Source organism: Agelaius tricolor, unplaced genomic scaffold (assembly GCF_023055355.1).
Source record: "Agelaius tricolor isolate 1412-34295 unplaced genomic scaffold, bAgeTri1.0.p SCAF_79, whole genome shotgun sequence".
NCBI lineage: Eukaryota > Metazoa > Chordata > Aves > Passeriformes > Icteridae > Agelaius > Agelaius tricolor.
In genome coordinates this window covers 572,249-597,711 of record NW_027269339.1, presented here as the reverse complement: position 1 = coordinate 597,711, position 25,463 = coordinate 572,249, and the positions used below count along the sequence as shown (strand labels likewise).

The following is a 25,463-nucleotide window of genomic DNA, read 5'->3' as shown; positions in this document are numbered from 1 at the left end:
GAAGACATGTTACAGGGCAGCAGAAACTTCCTCAGTGGTAGACTTGAAAAAAAAACAAATTTCTTTTCCTCAAAACATTTAATAGCTATAACTTGGAAGAACCTTGAGATCTCCTGTTCAAACACAAGCATTCACTTTCATATAAAATAATTATTAGTTTACAGCTGAAAAAACAGTTTTATAATGAGCCACATAGTCCCACTAATAACATACATTTACCTTAAAGAAACACGTCTCAAACTTTAAGCTACTGACTTAATTTCAGCAGAAACACACACAACAGTGAAATTGTAATTATCAAACCTTTTATTTATTCAAAAAAATCATTAGGTAAATAGCTATGATTGATTTTCTTTTTTAATGCAGGTGTACTGATGCCACAATTCCAGAGAAACTTTGAAGGGGAGGAGACAGGGCAAGTCATTTCGTGCAGAACAAATTCCACATTTACTTGTCCAGAAATGTACACTTCTGTATCACAATCTACTGCTTTACAGGAGATCAGCTATTAGATGTAAATGTTTGTTTGCAAAAGGCTCAGAAGAAGGATGAAGGTCAAGTCATATCTGACCAAATTTGAAACATCTCAACAATCCAATCATTACAACTAATACATTACACACTTTCATCTTAATCCTACTTAAAGTGACCAGTTACCACTAAAATTAGCAAGCATTTCAACATAAAAAATACTGATGTTTTATGTTCTGCTATAATCCATTTTGATAAATTAATCTTGTATTTTTTTACATCAGCTTCTTGTAACAGTCTTCCTAAAGATTTCTTAAGAACAACTAAGCAAAGAAGATGAAAGCTTCTCAGCTTTTTTGCAAAGGAAAAAAAAGGCCAAAATTAACTCAACCAACCTTCTAACACCAAGATTTGAGTCACACCACTCCACACTGCCCTGTGACCTATTCACAGATGAAAAATTAATGGAAAAAGTAAACCATCAATTACTCATAATTAAAAAAAAACATTCCTTTTTTCAGCATGAAAAATATTTAATGTATTTTCAAGTAAGATTTTTTACATGGAATGCATTTTACACTATACATGTCTTTTGATGTTGAAGCCTATACAAACACTGCCCCAACCAACACGCTTAAATACCTGTACATTATTTACATTTTAAAATATTTTACACAGCTCCAAAACACCAACAACATTTAGTTATATACATTTTAAACTGGAGTGCAAAATGCTTACGGTTCTTTCACACAGAAATTTCAACATAAATCCTGCTATCAGTTCTTCCTTAATTCAGTGAAAGTGGGTGTTAACTTTGTTCCATGCCAGCCATCAGTGACAAAGCTAAAGATTCCACTGTGAAACAAACCATATAAATGTAGTTAATATTTGCATTTGCAGCATTCTGCAAACATTGCAATATTCAATTCTGTCCTTTAAGAGGATACCAGCTTAAATTGTAATACTTTAGGACTTCAGGAGAGTAGGACATTTTTTAAGTCTCTGACAGCTTAGATAATATTTCACCACACTCATCACCAGCTACCCATTATTTCACGTGGTAACAACTGGTAAGAAATTAGCTCATTTGTTTGCAATACTGTTGTACATAAAAAAGAAGTTGTGGAGGTTTATATACACCAAGCCATTCTCAAGGATGGTTCTGCAGACAAGCTCTCGTAGATGTGAATAGCAGTGATGGCAAATATTGCCTGTTTTAAACACAGGTTTTAGGTTGGGAAAGACCTTTAAAATAATCAAGTCCAAACATTAACCTAAGACTGCCCAGTCCACCACTAAGTCATGTCCCCATGGCACATCCACAGGTGGTGTAGAAACCTGTGAGAACACCCATCTGGATCCCAGTAACCCTGATGCCCCACAACCTCACTGAGCAGTTGTCCCCCTAACTCAAACTGGCACTGATGAACAATTTAAGCTCATACCAGGTTGTAAGTAGAAGCACAGATATGTCATCCTCTCCTGTTTCTACTGCCAAGGAAATAACTTACAACAGATGGGCAGAGCCAAGAGCCCAGTGCAGTTGCAGCTGAGGCACCATAATGCTAAAATCCTATCTGCTCAAGATATATCACAGCTGTCATTCCCAATAGCAACAAAAAGAATGCTCTTCTATGCCCCCAGAACTTAGTTTCATTAGTTTAGAAAACTGCTTGTCACTTGCTTGGCTACACACCTTCCCCTCATCAAGTAAACAGATAAACTGAAGATAGCTGTCATGGAAAATCTTGGCACAAATACTCTAAAAAAATAATGACTTCAACTTAGTAAGAGGTGAAGTCTTGGTGTCCCTCTGTGCATGATTCACAAAATGAGATTATTTAAAATGTGCCAACAAACATTAGAACAGATTAAAACATGAACACATTCCTAGCAAACTTGTGTAAGCTCAGGTATGTGAAAAGCCTCATGTACTTACAATGGGGAAAAGAGCCTCGACAGACAGCTTTGTTGAGAACAGTTACAAGAAACATGTGACAGTTTTTAAAATCAGATTCCATCTTCTCTATGGATTCCATCCTAAAAAACAGTTTAACAGAGGAATGCTTAACAGACCAGCCTCTATGTTATCTTCAAAATATGACCAAATTTCACAGTAAATGACAAAAGTTACTCTTTACATAGAATTCTGGCTTGAACTTGCAATACTTCAGTTATGCCTGCATATGCTACTTCTAAAGAACAAAGGTAATTTTGACAGGAGCATCCGAGCACCAAAGAGGAATTAATAATTTCGTCATCATTTTAGAAATCTCTGCAGTGACTTGGAGGAGCTGTGTGATTCTACTGACACCTATCATTCCCACATAGGTTTGTAAGCAAGTGAGCCTTTCCTGGTCCTTACTGCTTTGGAGGTCCTTGGGGACCTACACAGCCAGTGAAACAGGGACACCCACACTGTTTTACTATCCAGCAATCTCTTGAACTCTGCTTTGGACCCTGTCAGCCAGCACTCACCAGTCAAGGGAGAAGACATAGCTCACAACAGTCACTCCTTTTCCTTTTTCCTCTCTCCCAAGAAGATACAGATGACAACAGCTATGACTTTTTCCTGCCATGTTTTTCATGCTAAGAGCATGCTTTCACACGCCCTGAGTTTCAGTCTTTATCAACAGCATTCACAAATTATTTCTGACACTCTGAATGAGAAAAACACACCAAAAATAGCAACTTCCTAATGTCACAAGAGAGTAGGATCTAAGTTTTAAGTAGCATCTGTGCCAAAGAAAATAAATCCTGAAAAATATAAAGTAAGCCAGTCCACACCAGCTGGCTTCAGGACCATACATCAACTTCTGAGTGTTTGACAAAGCCTTGGAGACTTGCCCAGCATCATCCATCCTTCAAGCAGCAGGCTGCACAAATAGAAGTATAAATGGGGAAAGAACTGGCTGCAAAAAGGGATCTGAGGGTGCTGGTCAACCAGAACTCAACAGGAGTGAGCAGGGAGGATGCCCAGGCAGCCAGGAGGGCAAACCCATCCTGGGGTGCATCAAACACAGCACAGCCAGATGGACAAAGGAGGTGACTGTCCCACTGTATTCAGCATTGGTGCAGCCTCACCTGGAGGTGCAGTTCTGGGCACAAAATCATACTCAGAGCTGCAAAATTATGACCATGTAGAATTTTAGTTGTGTACTTACTTCCAAGCCCCTAAACCAGCTTGCCAACGGTCTGCAAACATCAGTACTAAATTCAACACTTTCATTATGGCTTCCTTCACAAAGCTCACCTAAAATAATTAAAACACAAGGAGTAAGTCAGATATTCATTGTTAAGCATAATAATTTTCATTATTACACTGCAATACAAAGGCTTCACATGCCATTCAATCTAACCTTTAAAAACAATCTCCTAAGTACAATGTGATTCTTCCAAAGTGAAGATGTTTGTATTTGTTCTCCAATTAATTTCCCAGCTGACTACTTGGATGTGGACTTTGCACAGACAGTATGTGGGATAAAAGGTGACAAAGCTATCCAGGTACCTCCATTTCCTGCGATACCAGTATGTATAATCCTCCTAACATTAACAAGCCTTGGTTAGTCCAAAAACTCCCATCTTCTAGAAACAAACAGGTCATGTAGTCCCCAGTATAAACAATTCAATTTTATCTTTTTTCCTTGATAGAATTGAGCAGAGAACAGCAAGGGAAACTGGATCTCAGTGTGAAAAGCTACTTCCTCAAGTGTACCTATATATTGCTTAGTGTATATATGCTGCAAAACAGACTGCATAATTAGTACACAGCTACTTTCTTGTCCTGATAACTCAGTACACCAATTATACTAATTTTTCACTCACCTTTTCTCTCAGTAAGCAGCGATCATGAATCGTAGATAGATATCTGTAATGAATCTTTATCAATTGATCTAAGTCTTTGGCTTCTTCTACCTGATGCTGAAACTCCAAGCCTGTACTGTGGAGAATCTTAAAAAGAAGACCAAAGTTATTAAATTCAATGCTGTACACAAGTGATTGTGACTCTCTTCCAATATATTTTTAAAGAGCCTGAAATTGCATGATTCATTTACTCTTCCCTCTCAAATTTTAGGATTAGCCTCCAAATTACCATCAATAGCAAAAATTCAAGCTCTTCTCAGAACTACACAGCAACATTCCTCACAGAAATAGATATATTGCCACTACACAGGGACACAATGACTATCCTGAGAGAGAATGAACTGGAGCATATACTAGTTTTATTAAAAGCAAAAAAGGCAATAATAGAGCAGATATGTATCAACAGGCATTGCCTTTGAATTCGGGAAGTCATGTATATACTGTGTACTAGAGATTTTTGAGAAAAATCCATCCAACTAAAATATCTGTTGTAACACTTTTATAAGCCTAATAGCTTTTAAGTTACAGCTTACAGAAACCTCATCTTACATTACTGTGCTTATGTCATCTAGAACTGGGAGAAACAGGCAAAAGAATCAGTAACACCCAAAGATCAATCACATGTATGTAGAACTTCTACAGCATTTTTAGAATTACTGATTTAAAATGGCCAAGTTGAAACTGAAACATGTTCGGAAAGGACATTAGATTTACATTTTGCTTTTTATTTGAGAGGGTTTTTTTAGGTTTTAAAGGAAAAGGAATACTTCATCTACAGTTACAAGCTCCTAAGATAAATGAAATCGTGATATAAGACAAACCCTAGTCATGATGTAGTTGTGCAGGCTGTTGACAAAATGCATAAGTTTCACTCTTAAGAGGAACATGCGATGTATTTGTTGTTTTATACTTTCTTTTTGTGGTCCAAATACAGCAAGTGTTCCTTGTTCTAATGAAGTTCCTTCCTTCACCTGTGAGTTTTCTGCAGCAGAGACTAATTCTTAAAAAAAAAAAAGCAAGAATGTTGTGTTTTTTGGGAAAAGACTTAAACAAAAAGTCACACCCATAAAGTTTAAACAGTAAAAAAAAACATATCCTTTCAGGAAGATAATTACTTAGCTGATGTTCAAAATATAGATGAACCCATCAACTTCCTAATTTATATTTCTAAGACATGAAGTCTATATCCACTTTACATGGGACAGGAAGATTATAACATTAACTTGGTGAACAAAATACTAAAAAAATCTTTCTATAATCCCCCAACAGTTTACTGGTTTTCAACCTCAAATAGAGTATTTTTTTCATCTTGTTTTCTTACATTGTCTACAAGGTATTATTCATAAAAAGGACTATACATAAACATTAGGGTGTGGTAGACAGACTTTCTTTCACCAGCAAAGAATGAAGTAGCAAGTTTCCAATATAACTAACTAGACGTGAATCAAAGAGACAAAGGGGATGCATGAATGGAGCCATCCCTGAGGCTGGAAAGAAGTGAAAAACACGCCCAGCTTAATACATGTAGTTTGTGACACTAAAATAGATTATTATTTTATAGAATGAATCAAAATACTAACTAGTTTATACTACTTACTGCAGAAAGCAGAAGACTAATCATATCCTTAGACCTCAGAATATGTTAATACACAGAAACTTTCATTGATGAAGTATCTTACCATCAAACCGTAGAACATCTAGACTATACTTGGCCCACTTTATTTGCAGCAAGAGCAGAAAAACTTGATTGTAAATTTTTTGGCATTCTAAGCTTATAACTATATCCACAGGCCAAGGAACCTAGGAGGAGGAGAGGATAATAAAGACAGAAAATGTAAATCAGTTTCATACAACATTTCAAATCTGTAAGTGTAAGAACTGCAGCCATTTTAACTCTACCTTGTAACTCAATGTCAAACCATCCAAGGTGTGGACAGGGAGTTTCTTCTTTGCTGTATCAACACTTTCAAACGATATTGACAACCTATGCAAGGAAACAGGTGATGTAATTGGTGAGAATCTGCTTTAGATGAGTAGCTAGTTTCACTAACTTCTATTTCTCACTGCTAACCATTAACTGTCTGATTTAATCTGGAGGACTTGGATAGAAAAGAGGAGAACAGTTCAAAACTTCACTAAAACACATTATTTTTATGAGTACACAATAATTAGTATTGTGCTATGCAAGTGAAGTACATTAATACAGCTAAGTGAGAAAGAAACGTAACTAAAGCATATTTTGCACTTTACCTTGCACTGTCCTCAGGATATCGTTGTCCAACTGCTTCTTGTAGATGAACATTTAAGAAAGCAACATTCTGCCAAGTTTCCTTTTCTCTAATTTTGTCAAAAATAGATGTATAGAAGTCATACATGGTATCTCCAGCTTCAAGTAAGAAAAAATTTCTCATTGCCTGCAAATATTCTACAAGCCTGAACAGGAGAAACATATAACATTTCCTGAGTCTCATCATACAACTGAATACAAACCACAACTGTTACAGAAACAAAAATCTTAAAAACTCAGTATTGAATACAAACATAACAAAATCTACAGTGAATCCTTTGTTTAACCAAGGCATTTTTCCCTGTAAGCTTTAACAGCTCCACTGACTTCACTGGAAGATATCTTAGAGGCTAGGTAATTCTCAGAAATAGCAGAGTTTGGAAATCCTGTCCCTCTCTGTGAAATGAATTTAAAATGACAACACTACTAAGAAATACTGTTGGAAATAATATCCCCACCAAACATCCACTGATGACAAATGACAGCTTTGCTCTTGATTCAAGCTAGACCAAGTTTTCGCCCAAGAGTCTATCATGTCAGATATTATACCTCTTCTCCTTAATGACTTTACAGCTGTTTATCAAACTGGAGTAGAAACACAACACAGAATTGCTTCTTTTAGTGATGACATACCACTGGTAATAAAAAAAACAAAGTTAAGGAAAAAGAAATCTACTTTCTTACCTATAATCCTTCTTTAAAGTTTGCATCAAATTACCACAGCATTCCAAGTATTGCTTGTCTATGTGAGGATAAAGACAAGACCTCAGTGTCAGTTCAAAAGTCTGGCAGGTCACAGATTCTGAGGATCTATCCACACAGACATCCCCACCAGTAAACTTCTCATGAAAGTCACTCTGTTCCAAATACAATCTTCAAAATAAAACAAGATAGTTAGGGAAGAAGGCTCATTATTCATAAGAGGTATAAAACAATGTCATACCTTTAAGGATTTTAATAAATTGGGTCCTTTGCTCTGAAATATATGGTGCAGGGTAATAAAAGCTGATTATAAGCAGAGCATGTATCCAGCCTATAAGGTGATCCATCATACTGTTTGTGTATCACCAGACATGAGAGTACCACAGAGATTGCATTCTACAATCACATACCTGCTTAAGGCACACTCCTGAAAAACATATTATCTATAATATTATATGATGGGAAGAAAGTGTCTATGTGATACATTTGGCAAGTTTAGTTGTTTTTACAAAGAAAGCATCAAATTATTGCATCAAATATTCTTTAAAAAGCTAGTTGCCAGTTGTAACCACTCTAAGAGGAAGTCCAGCTCATAGCAGCTATTGCCAGGATAGACTAAATGAGCTAGATATTAAATTAATGTAGCAATTTTGACAACTAGAATAGTCCCAATAAGCAAGGGAAACCAAGTCCTAGCTATGATTTCTTTAAAACAAGTTCCTCCTTTTCTAAGGTCAGTTTTAAAACATGTAAATACACCATTAATATTTAGTAAAAACATAAATAGCTATTTTCTTATTTGTAATCACATAATACGATTTTTAGAGTTTATCCTTCCTGCTAATTTCCAAAACATTTATACTCTTTATAGGACTTCCCTCACTATGAAGAATGAAGAATATTTATGCAAGTAACATGAATTTTGGAAGGCTTTTACAGTTAAATGATTTAAGCACAGCAAAACTGAAGCTGCATTCTTCTAAGAATATACTTGGTGCAAATCAAAGACATTGTGTACAAAAACCAAGGAAACTCATTGAAAAGTTCAGATTTAACAATGGCATTCACTATTAAACCACTTATTTGCTAAAAGGCTGCTATGATAAAGACTACCCCAATTTTCTAAGCTACCAACTGCAGGTAGCACGTTATTCACTGGTTTTAATTGTTTTTCTTTAACCATGCACAAGCAGAGTGCCCATTTAGCTTCTGTCATTGATTGTTGGTGCTTGCCTTTATTTTGAACTTGCTTGTTTTCAGTAGCAGCAGTAATGAAAATGTGATCTACCAAATGTCACCAGGCTGAATATTGCTTTCAACAACACAGCAGGAAGATCATTCATTTACCTGGCAAAATTAATAGCCAGCAGTGGGTCATGGACATCATCCAGTTCCAAGTGTCTTTCTGCTATGGACTGCATCTTTATCAGGCTCTGCTTTGTGGCCTGCTGCTCTGTAATAATGTCTGGGACAGACTCCTCCCCGTGCCGTAAGCGAGACTGCACCGATTCCAGGAACAGCCTATATAAACTCTTCCTTTCAGCATCTGAATTGGGCAACACATTGCACAAAACATCATCTCAACTGAAAGAACTCCACAGTTCAACATTCACAAGCTAATTTTTAAAACGCTACATTTAGACCACTATTCAGAAAACAAAATACCTTCAAATACATGTTTAAAAATATAGGACTAGCCCAATGCCTAATATCAGGCATATGGTCAAATGCACTGCAGAATGGGTATCTGAAATATCAAATATTTTTGAGATTGTTAAACAACTTTCTACTTCAGGTGCAAAGGCAATTAACTTTTAGCACCTGACAATCTCTCAGTATGTACTGAAGTGAGTCTCCAAAATAACTTAACTACCTCTATTTTTAAACATGAAGAAGCAGCAAAATGAAAAAAATTATTTTGTTTTCTTAAAAAAAAGGCAAAACCCCCTCCAAACCCAACATTAGCTATAATGTTGTATTATGTTTTACAATCACTCAAGATGAATATCCTAGATATCCAAACATCTTTGATCTACTTATGAGTAAGCTTTAAAAGTAAATTCCACATGCTATCTTAGATTACTCAACCACTGAGTAATGGAAAACAATTATTTATTAAAAACTACCAATTTTACTATTATAACATACAAGCTGATTTTGTCTCATAACAAAAAAAAGTTTTGTAAGCACATGAAAAGAAGTTTGTGAAAAATTTAAGGCAATAAAAAGAACATGGAACTCTCAACTTTATTCCCCTTGCTCTTTTCACTCGTTTGCATTGGAAGAGTGTTTTCCATCAGACCTGAAGTTACCAACCACAAAACTGGCATTCCGCAGAGTATTATATTATTCTAAAGCCAGGGGAAGCCCATTACCAAAAATACACCCATACTGTTAGACAGCCTAAGGCACAATGGTGTAGAAACTGACATCTCACCTCTTGATGCAGCCTGCTGTGGAGAACCGTCTTTGCATTGAAGGTTCTTCAATAGCTGCATGGATTTTCCAGCCATAATAATTTGCTTTAACACAGGTTTTAGAAAAGAAACCATTGTGTGCTGTCTGCTTGAAGGAGCCTGATCACTGCCAGAACTGGCACTGGCATTATCACTCATCTTTTCTTCATTCTCTGTCTTTTCTGACACACTGTATAACGTGTAGGTAGCATACCAAAAATCTCTGTGATTAACTGGAACGTTTTTGTTTCTGCAAAGAAATAAAAAGCTCTTGAGTACTTTCCTTTCCAAAAGAAAACTTTGTTACTAGAGGATATGTATCCTCTCTGTTCTGTACTTTGCCTTTCTCTTAGGACAGTCACAAAGTATTTTCAAAACTGTGTAAAATTAGCTCATCCCTATTTACAAACTGTCTAGGAAAAGGATAAACAACTAGCTCACGGGAGATAAAACAACTGTACAAACAAATAAACCCCAATAGCAAGTCAAATAGAGCAATTAAAATTAAATTTGTCCAGGATGTTAACTATTCAAAGAGGCATACATTCTTAGCGTCAAAATGATGAGTGACTGACTTACTGACTTATTTAAAACCTCAAACTGAAGTAACTACTACTAGGAAAGCTGAAAAATTCTAGAGTAGGTGAAACTCAATTTTTAGTTCACTTTGGATTTTTTTTGTTGTTTACATCAGATACTCAGTTTGGTCTTTGAAGTCAGATGGACAAACCTGAATTAGACAATTCAAGCGAAGCATAAATATAAGTTGAGATCAGCCCTGTTGGTAGCACTGAAAACGTAACTAGAGAACCACAAAAAGAGGACATAATAAGGATGCTAAGGATCTCTGGTACTAAGGAATAATTACAATAGTACTGCTAGAGCTGTTGTCTTCATGCTCACCTCAACATGTGTTAACAGACACTGGTTCAATTAAGTTTGGCAGATAGGAAAAAATGGATTTGTAATTACAAGCCAGAACTTTAATTTCTATATTCACTTTCCCCTCCAAGCTGCCAAAAAAAGGGACCAACAAAATGTAGCATAGCAACAGAACAAAAATTAATAGCTCAAGTAATGTTTAGGGTATGCACATGTAATTTAAGACACCATATTAACTTTACCACAAGTCAGAAGCAATGAGTATTTTAATTACAAATAGCATTTGATTCATAACAACTTAAGATTAATAGAAGAATTTAAAAGTAAATTTTGTAATTTTTGCAAATGTCTTGGGTTTGAAAAATGGTTAATTGCTTTTAAAAAAAGTCAGTACACTCCAAGTCAGCCTGCTCATTATTTACTATAGATGGAAAAAACACAAAATAATGGATTTCTACTCTACAACAATATGTGATAGAGATCCATATCTATGTAATTTCCCTAATGGAAAGTTTGAGACAAGTTATGATTAAGTATGATTAAGAAGTTATTTCTTAAGCAAAATTACAAATGTGAAAACCTGCTTTTACTGTTATCCTTTGCCCTAGGTTCTACAGCAGGTTTACTTGCATAGCATTATGTGTGTCTAGTATCAAGCATCCCTACCTCTGAATAATAAATTCCTTTGCAGGATCAAACAAATTACCATGGACTATCCACTCATCCACTGTCTGTAAGTATGGCCTCACAGTTTCAACCCAGAGAGAGAACAAAAGGGATACCTGAATTCAAAGGAAAAAAGAAAAAACTGGCTGAGTGTTTTTATACCAAACATTGAAAGCAATATGGTGAAGCCTAATCTCTTAATTGTGTAATCAGTTTGTAACATATACACAACTACACTAAAGGATTTTAAAGATAAAACATTAAAATGAAAATTGCAGCTTTTTTTTTTTTAATGGAAGCCTGTATTATTCACGGTTCCCCTTGTTACTCTTGTAATCACAAATCCAAACAGTATCTTTTCACCCTAACATCTCTGAAGCAGCAAGGGATAGTCATAAAACACTCTGTGGTTTCATAACATCAAAATCAGGAAAACAAAAGGCTACAATGACATCAACCATATCTTCAATAGTATAATCAAGTTACTGTAAAAATCCAAACTCCCACATTTCAGCATCAACTGAATCATGCAGCTGTAGAAATAGAAGGGAAAGCTATTCCAAAGTTCCCTCTTTCAAAACAGCTTCCTGGCCCCTGATTTTCCAGAGTCCTTCCCCTCGGTCCTCAGAAAACACTGCTCTTGTGGAGAGAAAACACTCTCATAAATCCATTTTCGTCCAGGTTGAGTGAACTCATGTTAAAAAACAATAATGCATTAGTTACTAAATCTAGTAACTAATTTAGTTATTTCTAGTGTGTTGTTTTTCTATTAAGGAAGGAATTCTTTTTCCCCTACCGTTTGCTCAGATGCCTCTCCAACACTGTCATATTCCAGAATAGCTTTGTAGAGGGTATTAAGCAGATGAGATGCTCGTACAACATTTCTAGTGTCAGGTGGCACTTCTGCTACTCCTGTGCTGAACACCTTGTGAAGCACCTTCAGCTGGGCCAGTCTGGGAGACAACTTATCTATTACTATAGAAAGTGTGACTGTTTTATCTGGAAATCAACGAAAAAACCCAAGATGCATAAAATAACATCCAACAAAAATGCAAATTTTGTCAGTATTAATTATTTGTGTATCTCCCTCATGTAAAACTTCCCTTGCACTGTACCTTTGTTGATTATACATTTTTCAATTTCAGTAAGTTCTTCTTTAAAGCTAATAAAGTATTTATACAAAGCCCACATAAAAGCTTGGTAGGTTCTGAATGGGGCTTCAGTAGTCTTCTTTGGAGTGGAAACTGTTCCATGCATTATGCTTTCTGGGCTGTGTCCCATCACTTCATCAATAAACTTCTGTAGTCTAAATACAACTTGACCATATGCTGCTATCTGCTCCAATACAGATCTCAGGCAATTCTAAAAAAAAAAAAAAAACCAAAAAAACCCCAACCTTTTAGAATCATCTAACAAAAACTGTATTTCATAAATTGAATTACAATATTATTTTTATGAATTAAAATATTATACAATTCTGTAATTGCTATTGCTTCATCACATTCTCAGATATAGGAAAAGCCCATTCAGTTTTATTAAGCCAGATGCTCCAATTTAGATGAAACAGAACTGTAGAAATATGAAGAAAAATTGTAGAAATTTCCACAAGCACTTTAATTTCCTATTCCCACAAATTACAACTTTCTAATGACATATTCCTCTGAGATTCAAAAACAACTTACATGGGTTAAATGAGTTACAATAATATCATTCCGCACAGTCACTTTTCCATCGTTCAGCTGAAATATAAAAAGCTTTTTCACTCCTGAAAGTAGCCTTGAAAAGAAACAAAAAGAGTAGTAATTTTCTCCCTTAATGGACTTACATGTAATTAATAAAAGAACTAGCTCTCCCTTGCTTAAAAGTTTATTTTCTTTGAGTAACAGGAGACCTCAGATCAAGTATGATGCTATTGGTACTGTAAGTTGTTGCCAGAACAAAAACAATTAAACACTGGCATGAAGTAATTATTTCCTAAAGTTTCTTTCCAGTTTCTTTCCAGTTGAGATAATTTCCAGATATAGGATGACTCAGCCTGCTTTCTAAAACTGGACACTGTTTTATAAATCTATAGGGACAAGATAAGAACAAATAGGTTCTTTTTAACAACTAGACTTTTAATAATCAATGCCAAAAAAAAGTAGCAAGCTACCTTCTTCTTCATGAATCACAGAATGGAAAGGACCTTAAAGATCATCTAGTTCCAGCCTTTAGGCCATGAAGTGACCCCCTTTCACCAGACCAGGTTGCTCAGAGCTGCACCCAACCTGCCAGGGATGGGGCATCCACAACTTCTCTGGACAACCTATTCCAGTGCCTCAAATGGTTAACAACATATGCAGCATCTTTACTGTCAGAAACAGTGTAAATTAAAAGCTCAGTAATAATTCCCTCTTCAGACATCTTCAAAGACAGCCCTCTCATCTCCTTGAGAGAAACACTAAAAGTTAAAATGCAAGCTTTGTGATGCTGCACTTACCAAAGAGTTTCTCGTATAACCTGAGTTTCTGTGACCAGTGTCCTCTCTTCTGGCACGTACAAAGGATCACTGGTGTACAAATGGTGGTCCCTTAGAAAAAAAGGAAGTAAAAACAACTTAATGGCTGAAATAACAGCTGAATCACCTGAAAGTAAGAATGAAGCAATAATCTTTAGGTTTAGTTTTCTTCTGCTCACATCTGAGCAGATTCAATGTGCATAGGGACATTTTAAGTATATCAAAAAAGCAAGATACTGTGGGAAATAACCAAATATTATCTCATCTTACATAGATAAGAAATTAAGTAGCAAATGCCTGAAGTATTGCATTTCCACTATTTTAGAGGCAGGAGAGGGAGGGAGGTTGTAGGTTTGGGGATTTTTTTTTTTTAATTATTCAGTTATTTCTATTCAGTTATTTCTCATTCAGCGCTGTGAAATCTTATCATTACTTTCTAGAAAAAATACTAAGCTAAAAAGAAAAATACCAATTTCTCTGACCCATAAAAGAAAATTCTCCCTTGAACCCACAAGTTTACTTAAGAAGTGGAAACTTTCATAGCCACCTAAGAATTTTCTCTTATGGTCCTGTCTTATGCAATTCTTTGTAAACCTTCCTCAGCACCTTTTCATATTTTAGTGAAGTATATTATAATTTAGAATGATTATTTACATTTTCAGTATTTTTACTCATCGGTATCATCAGTGGAAAAAGTTACGCAATCACACTCAAAATCACCAAGTTCAAATTAAGTAATACTAGTTATATACCATACATATATGTAAAACATACATCTCCTAACAACACTGCAGCAGAAGCAGTGTTGCTTTATTGATGTTACTCATTTTCTAATATTCATTGCAAGTTGTGGTTCATAGCTGGCTAGACAACCACCTTATACTAAAATAACTCCTTCATTAAAAATTCATTAAATTAAGAAAACCAAGGGCAAAGCTAATGACCTTCATTACTGACACATCAAAATTTGGGACAGGAAAGAATTAGACTCCCCTTTATTTTTAATTCTCATTTTCTTTCCAAGACCATGGCAGATTATGGCAAAATACTATTTTAAGTTCCTTCCCCACACAAAATTTTTGTTTAACTTTGTAAGGGAGGCACGAAAAACGTTTTAAAAATTTAAACATTAGGGGACTCCTCACTTCCAGGACTACTTACAAACCACCTATATTAGGTCCTCAGAGACTTTCATAAGGGTCAAGCCAAACAAAATTCAACAGTAAGATTCATGCCTTTAAAAAATGAAATCCCCCCTCTCTGACATGAGAAACTTTAAAAGAAGAACAAATTAGCTGCTTTTTCTATTAATAGATTCTTATCCTTTTATTTAGTTTTTATTAATTTGCACCCCTTTAATTCTGTTCTTAAGTGAATTGTCATAGCCATAGTATCTTAAAGAGGCTTAAAAAAGTCAATATTTAGCATTGTATGCCAGGAAGGAACACGTAAGTGATATTGTGTTCTTACCAGACTGCAGCCAGGTTGGAATGCAAGTGCAAACTATGTGAAAAGCGAGGAGCCCTTCCTGTCCAGTACTGAGGAACCACGTGCTGCTCCAGCCAGCTGCGGGCATCAGGCTCAGCGACTGTGAAAACACAGGACAGGCAGCAAGGTGGTTTTATTTGTGCAGGAAATTCTTACAAAACACAGGAAAAAGTTATTAATAAGCCTATTCATTCAGCTGCAGAATCACAAATCTTTTCAAATGAATTACCATTTACAATCATTTACACTTTATTGCACTGGGAATTTAATACCACTGTGCACAAACTAATTGACACAGAAATTCCACATTTTACAAATGTTGTAAAAGTCCTAAAAAATAAGCTCTGCTCAGTGCTGGTAAGGCCTCACCTGGGTACTGTGAGCTGTTTTGGGTGCCACAATATAAGAGAGAGCTATAAGAGAGTGTCCAAAGGAGGCCTACAAAGACAGTGAAAGCCCTAGAGGGGAAGCCATATGAGGAGCAGCTGCGGTCAGTTGGTCTGTTCAGCCTGGAGAAGAGGACACTGAGGGGAGACCTCACCATGGACCACAGTTTCCTCAAGAGGGAAAGTGCAGGAATAGACACTGATCTCTTCTCTCTGGTGACCAGGATAGGCCCTGAGGTGATGGCCTGAAGCTGTGTCAGGGGATGTTTGGGTTGGATATTAGGGAAAGGTTCTTCGCCTAGAGGGCAGTTGCACACCGGAACAGCTCCCCAGGGAAGCGGTGACAGCACCAGCCTGACAGAGTTCAAGAAATGTTTGGACAACACTCTTAGGCACATGGTGTGACTCTTGGGGGTGATCCTGTGCAGGACTAGGAGCTGGACTTTGATGGTCCTTGAGGGTCCCTTCCAGCTTAGGATATATGATTCTTTAAGCTTGAAGATTTATATGGTTTCCAATTTTTTCTCAAAAAATGCTTCTGTCTCAGGCAATTCTCAAATGCCATATACAAAAATAGGCTGACTTAAAAAATAAACTGCCAAATGTCATCAACTTTATCACTACATTCCTTTTTATAAACATTTAGTACATTACCTGAAACATTTTTTTCTAAAATGTGAACAGGACAATTTTCTAAAATTGCCAACAGGACTTTGCCTAATCCCAGTTAGATAGCTACTGCTCATATAATATATACTATGTAGTTGTCATGTACCAAGTAAACTGTACCCCACAATATTTTATGAAAAAGAATACAGCTACATTTAATACTCCCTGAAGGTATTCAAGAGAAAGCCACTGGTGTTTTAACTAAATAAACCTTTTTTTTAAGAAACATTTAATACCTGCAAATGAGCCAAGTATTTCTGTAGGAAAATAAATTTTGTTTCAGCTTTCTGATACTTAAAAATTTACATTATATCCATACAACTACATGCTACACTAACTCTAAGTTTTCATTTCTATATTGGAATATTCATGTAAATTTCCACAGGAATGAACAGAATTCTTCTCCATTGTCACCAACAGAAACCAGATCAAACTTTCCATATTGTTTCTTTACTGTAAAAAAATTAGTAATGAACAGTAACATGCATCGTATATTACAATTATAGATCTGTAACACAATACCTCGCTAAAGAATAATTAAAAAAACTGTATTGCCTTGCTATATTTTAGTATCTATATCAGAAGAATTACAGCTTATTCTAACCTTTCCAGGAAGCATTAGGTACTGCCTTCTTATTTGGATCTTGGTCTTCTAAAGGTGTCCTGTCTACTTGAATACCAGAGTCCTCCCTACTCAAGGGCTGAGTGTCCTCTTCCTCTTCACTTTCTCCAGACAAATCCTATGAAGTACAACAAACACCAGGACACTTCAGTACAACACAGCAGACACATCTATATTCAGGTCCTGTTCCCACCAAACATTAACTATTCTTTTTTACACTATAAAGTAAATTTAGGACACTAGGATTAACATAACTGTCTAACAGAGAATGATTTAAGTTATACACAACATTAATAATCAGAGATCTCTCATTAATAATGAGAGATCTGGAAAATATCACAGAACTGCAGCAAGCTCTGATTAGGTAGAAGCAAGGGTCAGCAGAAGCAGACAGTTTAATTGCAGGACTAAGTCAAAACATTGTGAAAAACACAAGTATTTTATTACTGTTATTCTGCTGGGGTCTGTCTTATTTCATGGGGAATCCTGCAAGAATCAACATCCAGAGCATACAAAGTAGGACAACTCAATCAGGTCTCTAACACACTTCAAACCAGTTTATACAGTTGGGGTTTTACCTTAAGAAATTACTTACTGGTGTATCTACACCAGGGCCAAAGTAAATTTCTTCTCCTTCCATCAAATACTTTGCCCAATCAAATTCTTCTTCCTTTTCTAAGAGAAATATAAATATAAAAATAGTAAGTACCACATAACTCTTTCTTTTCCTCTAGAAACACTTCTGAAGTTAAAATTATCTTGATAGTCTATAGCTAAAACAAAAGACATTCCCTGTTACACTTAAGGTTACACCACTGTTCCATTAACAAGGTTATGGAACATGACACAAATTGTGATGTATCAACCATGTATATCACTTACTAATTCTCTGCTTTATTGCTTATACACTCAAAATATGCAACAGTGTGCCATCAGCACATTTAACTATATTATGTTACCCTACCCTACACTTCAATCCTGGAAAAACATGCAAGAATGCAGAATACCACTTATTGTGACTAGGAAGTCCCATTTAGCTCAATGGAAACATTCTAAATGTATAATTTAAATATGCACAAGGATCCCAGACTGTAAACAACATAAACCAAGAACTGTCTTACTCTCCAAAAAGACACCACATATCCATGATGTGATGTGTGATACTTTCAAAGTAACAATCACACTTACAACATATGATATCTTAAACATGAAGCTTACTCAACTGTAATTAGTGTTGTTTGAGATAACTTCTTCATATTCACATTCCTGGAATGGGCTGAAAGTGCATTCAAAACACCGCCGAGGGAATGTGCAGAGATCATTCAAAAAGGAATCTTAAGATGCAAGATTTTCTTTAGGTTAGTCTGAAATATTCTTCTTTCAGTCTATCATACAACACTGTAAACAAATGGGGGATGGTATCCACTCAAGCACAAGCCTCATTCTCAGGCACTGAGTGAAAAAGTCCTATTTTAGAAAGCAGGCAGCTGGGATCTCCCTCTGGAAACCTTCAAATGTATCTCCCTTTCCTTGATTATGTAGGAAACGTAGGAATTTACATCACCAAAACTTTTTCAAGAGATATAATATTGAGGTGCAAGACAAAGACTCAGGATAGAAATCCACTGTCTGTCTTTGAGCATGTAAGCACTGCTGAACAGGTGGAGAATGTTTGTTTGTCATAGTTGTACAAGTCAAAGAGAGTTCCCAAGGTACTTCAGTGGCTGGAAAAACTTAAGTGATGCAGCATAAACAGGGGTAGGAAAGACTTGCAAGCTATTTAAAATGTATAAATTATAAAGACAACCAATAAAGCAATGTGAAGTGAAGGAGATTATAAAATGGAAAGGAAAAATGTTCTTTTTATCAGATTGCATTGCAGATTGTATCTTTCATTAGCCATATAAACATCTTGCAAACTTACCCACTTCTTTGACTCTTGGTTTTTCCACATAGGTGGTGTTGGATGGTGAATCAGACAAACACAACAGAAGAGACAGTATGGAATAGTGTGTATCCGTCTTTAAAACACATTAGAAAAAAAGCAAGTCTGTAAGAGGTCTAAAAGATTTTGCTTAGTAACAAAGTCAGCCTATTCCTATGCAGGAATGCTCCCCATTAGTTCCCATTCCCCAGTCCTGAATTACAAAAATAACATCTGCAACATGTCATTGAACGTTACCCATTTTCTTCTGCCTATTAATTAGCCAATCAGTATACAGATCCTTCAAAAGCAGCCACAGCATACACTGCCTCTTACTGAGCCAATAATCAGAGAATATGGAAAAGGTGAAAGAAGTCACCTCAGGACAAGGGATAATGGACAGCCACATAAACATGGATGAACTGGAAGGACACAAGTAATGGGCCTGTAGGAAACCAAGTCTTAGCTTCCTTTTTCACATGGCCAATTATTTCAAACAGAAGCTAAAATCACTACATTTTAATATCATTTTCACATTATCTTCTCAGATCTGAAAATCTACACAAATCATTAAGGATGAATCTTTAACTCCAATATTGTAGTTGTGAAACAGAGGTCTTCTATCAGGTTAGAATACTGTGCCAACACTGGTATGGTCCAGAGATTTGTATTTTTGTCCATTCCCTAAAATCTATTTACCAATGTACAACCATTTCTTACTATAGAAAGATTTTTCTTTGGCCTCATTGTAAATTTAGAAAGATCTTCAGCCATTTCACATCTAGACATTCTGCTGTCTAAATCTTTATACACTTTCACACATTCATAAACACACAAAGGGGATTTGGAATGAGTTCCAGTTGCATTTTAGAAAAAATTATTCAAATTCCTGATAAAGCAGCATGATAGCCACCTACTATACAAGGATTATAACATTGTTCCTACCAAACATTACGGATTTTGTCAAAGAAAACCATTGACAGAACCACATGTGTGAGCTGGTGTTCCACTTACCAGTCATAGAAACCAATAAATAGTTAATCTTCCCAGTTATGTGTCACTGCTAAAAACTAAATGCCATTTAACTTCCCAAAAACGAGATTAATCTATGTCCAGCCACACCCCAGTTGCATTTTTAAGAAGGAAATGAAAAAATCTTAGGATACTTGGAACATTCAAGTATGAAGTTGGGTGTTTGGTTTGGTTGGTTTTAATTTCATTCAAGTCTCAAAACAAGCAATACTAAAGGTACATTTTCCAAAATCTAGAGACTACAGTATAGTAACTGAATATGTGTAAGCTATTAAGGGCTCCTGGGTTTTCCCCATAAATTAAAAGGAACCTTGAACATCCAAAGAAAGATAAATGTCAGTTCAAAGAGAAGTATAATCAGACTGCAGCTCAGAACACATGATTCTATTAAAGAACAACATTATATGGAGCACCGCCTCTTAAATCAGAAGCTTAAATCTCCCAACAGGAGAAACTTTCTAACATCCAGTTCATTATTACACTGCCACACTGGAGAGAAAACTGAGACAACTTTTGCCATATTCATCCACTCCATATCCTAAACTGATTTGATACAAAGTGCATCAATGGTGAAACACACCCAGTCTCAATATGGAAGCTACAGAACAGGAGCACTCCAACTGAAAACCCTAAAACCAAAACACCCAGATGGATTACTTAAGGTAAAAAAAATTGGCAAAGAATAAGAAATGCTCAGTTCATTGTTGTTTTAGTACAGACAGGAATCCAGATTCACCTAGACTCCAGCTGCAGCATTTGTACAATGCTGACCCTAAAACACCTGCTCTGCAATGAGATCATGCACTTTAAATCATGAAACTCTATGTGCTGAAGACAAATTTTTTAATTTCTAGAAATCCATGACCTGAACAGCAACTCCAAAGCCCACTACAAAGTTGTAGCAACGTGGGGGTTTAGATGGTGGTTGCTGCTACCTATATTATCCTGAGGATTCCACACTAAGTCACCTGAAATTTCCAACACGTTACAACTGAAGCTCCCATTGTCGGTGCAAATGCAAGAGGGATGGAAAAAAAGAACAAGGAAATTGCAACGTACATACCTTTGTTTCTTCAGTACTTGGGAGGGGCAAGTTCAGAAATTTTTCTGTTAGTCTTTTCCAGCTTGCAGCTTTTCCAAGGTCAGAATGAATTACCAATTTTTCATGTATTCTAATAACACAAATAGTATCAAAAAGGTTTTTTAAAAACATATATATAACCAATGCATTATTAATATATAGACATAAAACTTACCCTTCTATTGTTCTCTCTACTTTATGACTGTTCACGTCAAGAAAACGGTGAAATCTGTGTAAGAAATCTGTATTAGAATATGTTTAAAAGGAAGCTAAAGAAGAAAATAAAGCTGATTTACACATATGAAGACAACATTACTAGTTTAAGAATGCACACTTAGTTCAGCAACAGCATTCAGCATCAAAAAAATTCAATTTTGACATCTCTTAGCTCAAGAAAGATTAAATATAATTGGCCTGAAAAGAAGAAAAAATTGAATGCAGGTTACATCTAACCAGCACTCTAAGCTGAATGGAAAATTACTACTGTACCAGCAAACTAAGCAATTAAAGTATGCTGTCTGCTAAGTCAAGTAGAGCAAGGAGATCAAGAACTGTGTTGTCAAAGGCATTGATGTCAAATGGACAAAATTATTTGGGACCTGCATTGCAGGCATAGGCAAAACAAACACACACATGGGAAGGCCTCTAAACCCAAAAGAAGCTCCTTTTTACAAAGGATAAGGGAGAGTGTCTAAGTGAAAAGAGAGCTTGATCAAAAATAAGCTCTGGCATGATCAAAAATAAAGACAGATATACCAACAAAGGTATATATACATATAGGGACAAAACAAGAACTTATGAAAAGTAAAATGGATTTTGGAGACTAAATTAGTCTATGAATAGGTTGTTTAGATACAGAGAACTAAAAAACAGGGAATAAGATGTGACAACACTGAGCACAAGGTCAAGACACTCTATATGCCCTCAAAACCAAACCAATGTTTCCAGCAACAGGTGATAGAAAGTGATAAAATTCTCAGGATCACAGACAGAAATGAAAACTGCTGAATCCCAATCATGAGCAACAGTTAAGCTAAATAGACTGAAATTCAAAAGACAGTATGAAATCACCTCAATGCCAAAGTAATTAACTAGAATGTGAAACTGTAAGGCAGTTAACAAGGATTTTTAGTAAGAAGCACTGCAGGATGAAGATAGGCACATGCTATAGAAAAGAAAAAAGACTTCGTTAACTACAGATATGTTAGTCTGATTTCAACTGTGTATAGGGATTTGGCATAACAGCACAATAAAATATAGCTTAAGTAGATGGCATTTAGGTTTAAGAAAATATCTAATTTATTACAGCACATTAGCTTACATAGGAAATCATCAATTCAAAATGGTGGTAAGTGTAAGAACTGGAAGATTTAGAATATCACACTGAAAAGACAATAAAAAATCAAACCAAGAATCTGTCCTGAAAAAAAAAATTAAGCTGCAGGGAAATTTTTAGTGAAAATTATTTAGTCTGTTACCCAAAGCTTTAATTAATGACTAACATACATGCAAAAAAAAAAAAGGATAAAAAAAGGATCTTTTTTTTAGGCAAGTTGGGAACGTGAATAGAAGACGACTTGAGTGCTCATGGAAATAAATAGGTGGATCCAAGAAGTACAGCAGAGAAACATCAAGAAATCTAACAATACAAATCACAGTTTTCACAAACTTGAAACTAAGGAGAATTTCTGCTACAATCTAAGGTCTCACTGTTTGCAAACGTAATACTAGACAATTTCAGGCTGATGTTCCATGCACATTCCTTGGACAACAATTCTGGCATGAAAACAGCCTTCCTCTTCCCAACCCTTCCTGTCAAAAGTTTCTTGTTCACTTTGCATCACCCCCTCTGTTTTCTTGACACATAAAAAATCCAAATAAAAGCTCAACAATTCCCCAATCTAAAAGAGCACACAGCTTCACAAGCATGTAGCTGACAAAAACTGAAGGTCAGATTTGCATATTAAAATAATTTTATTTGAGCCTACTAGTAGTTAGCGTTAGCAGATGCAATGCTACTGCTTCCCCAAAAAAAGCACTTAATCAGCATCAAAAACGTAAAGTAGCATTGATTTTACATGGATTAGCCACTAGCTGCATACAATTTCACAGAGGGAGCCGTTTGTAAGTGTAATTGGAAATTCATCGTGTAAGAGTTTCACAGCTTTCACAGAACACTGAGCTGGAAAGGACCCACAAGGATCATCGAGTCCGACTCAAGCGGACAGAACAGACTGGAGCAATAATTGTGATAACTGAAAACTGTGAGTGAAACTTGAGTAAGGGCATTTTGGGTGGCAGTCTAAAGGGCTACTACGTATTACAAATTAATAAAGACCATGTTTCTAGCAAGCCCAAATAACACCAAACACGTTCTTTTCCTGTAGACTGATAACCTTCCACACAAGCAGCACAGCATTCTCAGCCAGAAGGTTTATCTCCGTTTGGCAGAGTCCTCCTCACTTGCTCTTTATACACAACCATAACGTATCTCCCTCCAACAAAGTTCGGGCGGCTAAATGAACACGCTGAAAGGCACCTTCTAACAGAGCAGGAGAAAACCCCTAAAAGATCAAGATCCCAGAGTGACGGAGCAGCAGTCATTGATCCTGCGGCAGAGACTCGCACACTGGCGCTTCCCCAGACAGGGCTCAGGGCGGGCCCGCGGCCCCGTCCCACACCCCGCGGCAGGCACCGGGACCCTCCATGCTCCCGCTGACCTGAAGTTGGACCAGGCGAAATTGAGCGCCGCCTGGAAGCGCTCTCCGCCCAGCTCCTCCTCGGGCAGGCTGGTCACGCAGCGCACCAGGGCACGGACGGCGCGGTCCTGCTCCTGCTCGAATCGGCTGCGGGGGCCGGGCGAGGCGGGCGGCGCCGCCATGGCCCGGCAGCGAGGCAGGGACACCGGGGCGGCGGGGCAGGGGCGGCGGGGCAGGGACACCGGGGCAGGGACACCGGGGCGGCCCCGCGGCGCACACCGAACCGCCGCCGCCTCCCGCCCTCCTCTCGCGAGGCTTCCCTGCGCCGCGCGTGCGCGTGGCCGAGGGGCGGGAGCTCGGTGCCTCCCAGCGTGCGAGCGACCCCGGGGGTGTGAGCGGCCCGGCGGGAACGGGGAGCGGGTCCCGGGGACACTTCGGCACCGCTGGTCCAGCCCGACTGCTTCAGCATCCCCCTGTCACGGAAATGACTTCTGTCTTCCGAAACATCCCCATAATCACCCGGGATCAGTAATTACTGATTGATCACAGAATCAGTTCGGTTGGAAGAGCCTTCGGAGGTCACCGAGCCCAAGCTATGAGCAAACGCCACCATGTCCCTAGACCATGGCACTAAGTGCCGTGTCCAGCCTTGCCTTAAAAGCCTCCAGGACGGTGACTGCACCACCTCCCTAGGCTGCCCATTTCAATAATCGCCCTTTCTGTGAAGAAATTCCTCCTAATGTCCAACCTGAACTTCCCCTGGTGCAGATTAAAACTATCCTGTTGATAGGGTGATTACTTGTGGAAACCCAGGGCACTGGGACTATTTCTCTGTCTGCTCTGGGATACCCTAACCCCCAGGGGAGCACTGGCTTTGACCCTCATTCATGGACAAAGTTTTCTAGAATTCAGGATAGACGAGAATCTACAAAAGTGTGAAGTAGATTATATAGAGAGTAGTGTTGGTGTATCACTTGGTGAGAAATTTAAGTTTTGGGATTTTTAGTATGTTGTGGATGGAAGCAAGATGGAGGGCACCAGGTGTCAACCTGGGTTTCTTTTTCATGCTTCTTCCTTCTTCTTCATGGGTTTGGGTGGCATTTTGTAATTGGGCAGAAAAGTCCCCACTGGGGGTTCTTTGGGATCAGTTATTGGGTTAAAAGGCAAAATAATCTAGGTGTCAGTTCTTAATTGGATAGTTTAGTCTTAAAAGACCTTGTAGCAAGAGATTGTGAGCCATTTTGTGCCCTCTAATGAAAAGCTGCCGAACTCACAGTAGTGAGACTGGATCACTGATAAGAAATAATAAACATCTGAGTCCAAACATGAACTATCATCTCAAGTGCCTTCAGTCCAGACCCAGAGATACCGATAGCTGGTACCCCCACAATTACTCATCCAAATTAGAACCCCTGTGTTCCTCCCTGGATGAATCCCTACTTTTGCACAGCTGGAGAAACCACTGCTGGTGGATGTTGTGAACACAGATCCTGAGCAGGGATGTCAGGACTGCAGTGGGAAACTGGTTTGTCTCAGTTCTATGTCAAACCTTTGCTGAGCAGCTTAAAATACTTTTGTCTGTTCGTGTGGTTTTAGAGGACTGCAAGGTCAACAGCCTGGCTGTGAAATTCTTTCTGGAAATAATAAACTAGCCAAATTGGTGGGAAATTGTATTATTGTTCAATTCCTGTAGCAATCCCTGCATTGCTGCAGTTGTTCTATCCTTCACTGTCGGAC

At 37.3% G+C, this 25,463-nt stretch overlaps 1 protein-coding gene across 2 annotated transcripts; it reads right to left on the bottom strand.

Moving 5' to 3' along the window:
- Window positions 1-288: 288 nt before the first annotated feature.
- TUBGCP5 (tubulin gamma complex component 5) lies at window positions 289-24,041 on the bottom strand. 2 transcript variants are annotated; one of them, XM_071418237.1, is made up of 24 exons: window positions 23,748-24,041; window positions 21,203-21,256; window positions 21,010-21,118; window positions 18,915-19,011; window positions 18,214-18,324; window positions 17,586-17,665; window positions 16,973-17,108; window positions 15,296-15,413; window positions 13,808-13,897; window positions 13,011-13,104; window positions 12,444-12,690; window positions 12,125-12,327; window positions 11,329-11,444; window positions 9,762-10,030; window positions 8,672-8,870; window positions 7,307-7,495; window positions 6,586-6,768; window positions 6,235-6,319; window positions 6,015-6,135; window positions 5,157-5,335; window positions 4,297-4,422; window positions 3,636-3,724; window positions 2,411-2,511; window positions 289-1,326 (listed from the first exon to the last, which is right to left on the bottom strand). In XM_071418237.1, exons 1-24 carry the CDS (start codon window positions 23,906-23,908, stop codon window positions 1,280-1,282), a joined length of 3,204 nt encoding a protein of 1,067 aa, XP_071274338.1. In that variant the 5' UTR covers window positions 23,909-24,041; the 3' UTR covers window positions 289-1,279. The 2 variants fall into 2 exon arrangements, with proteins under 2 accessions (XP_071274338.1, XP_071274340.1); XM_071418239.1 differs by lacking the exon at window positions 18,214-18,324.
- Between the last annotated feature and the right edge of the window lie 1,422 nt (window positions 24,042-25,463).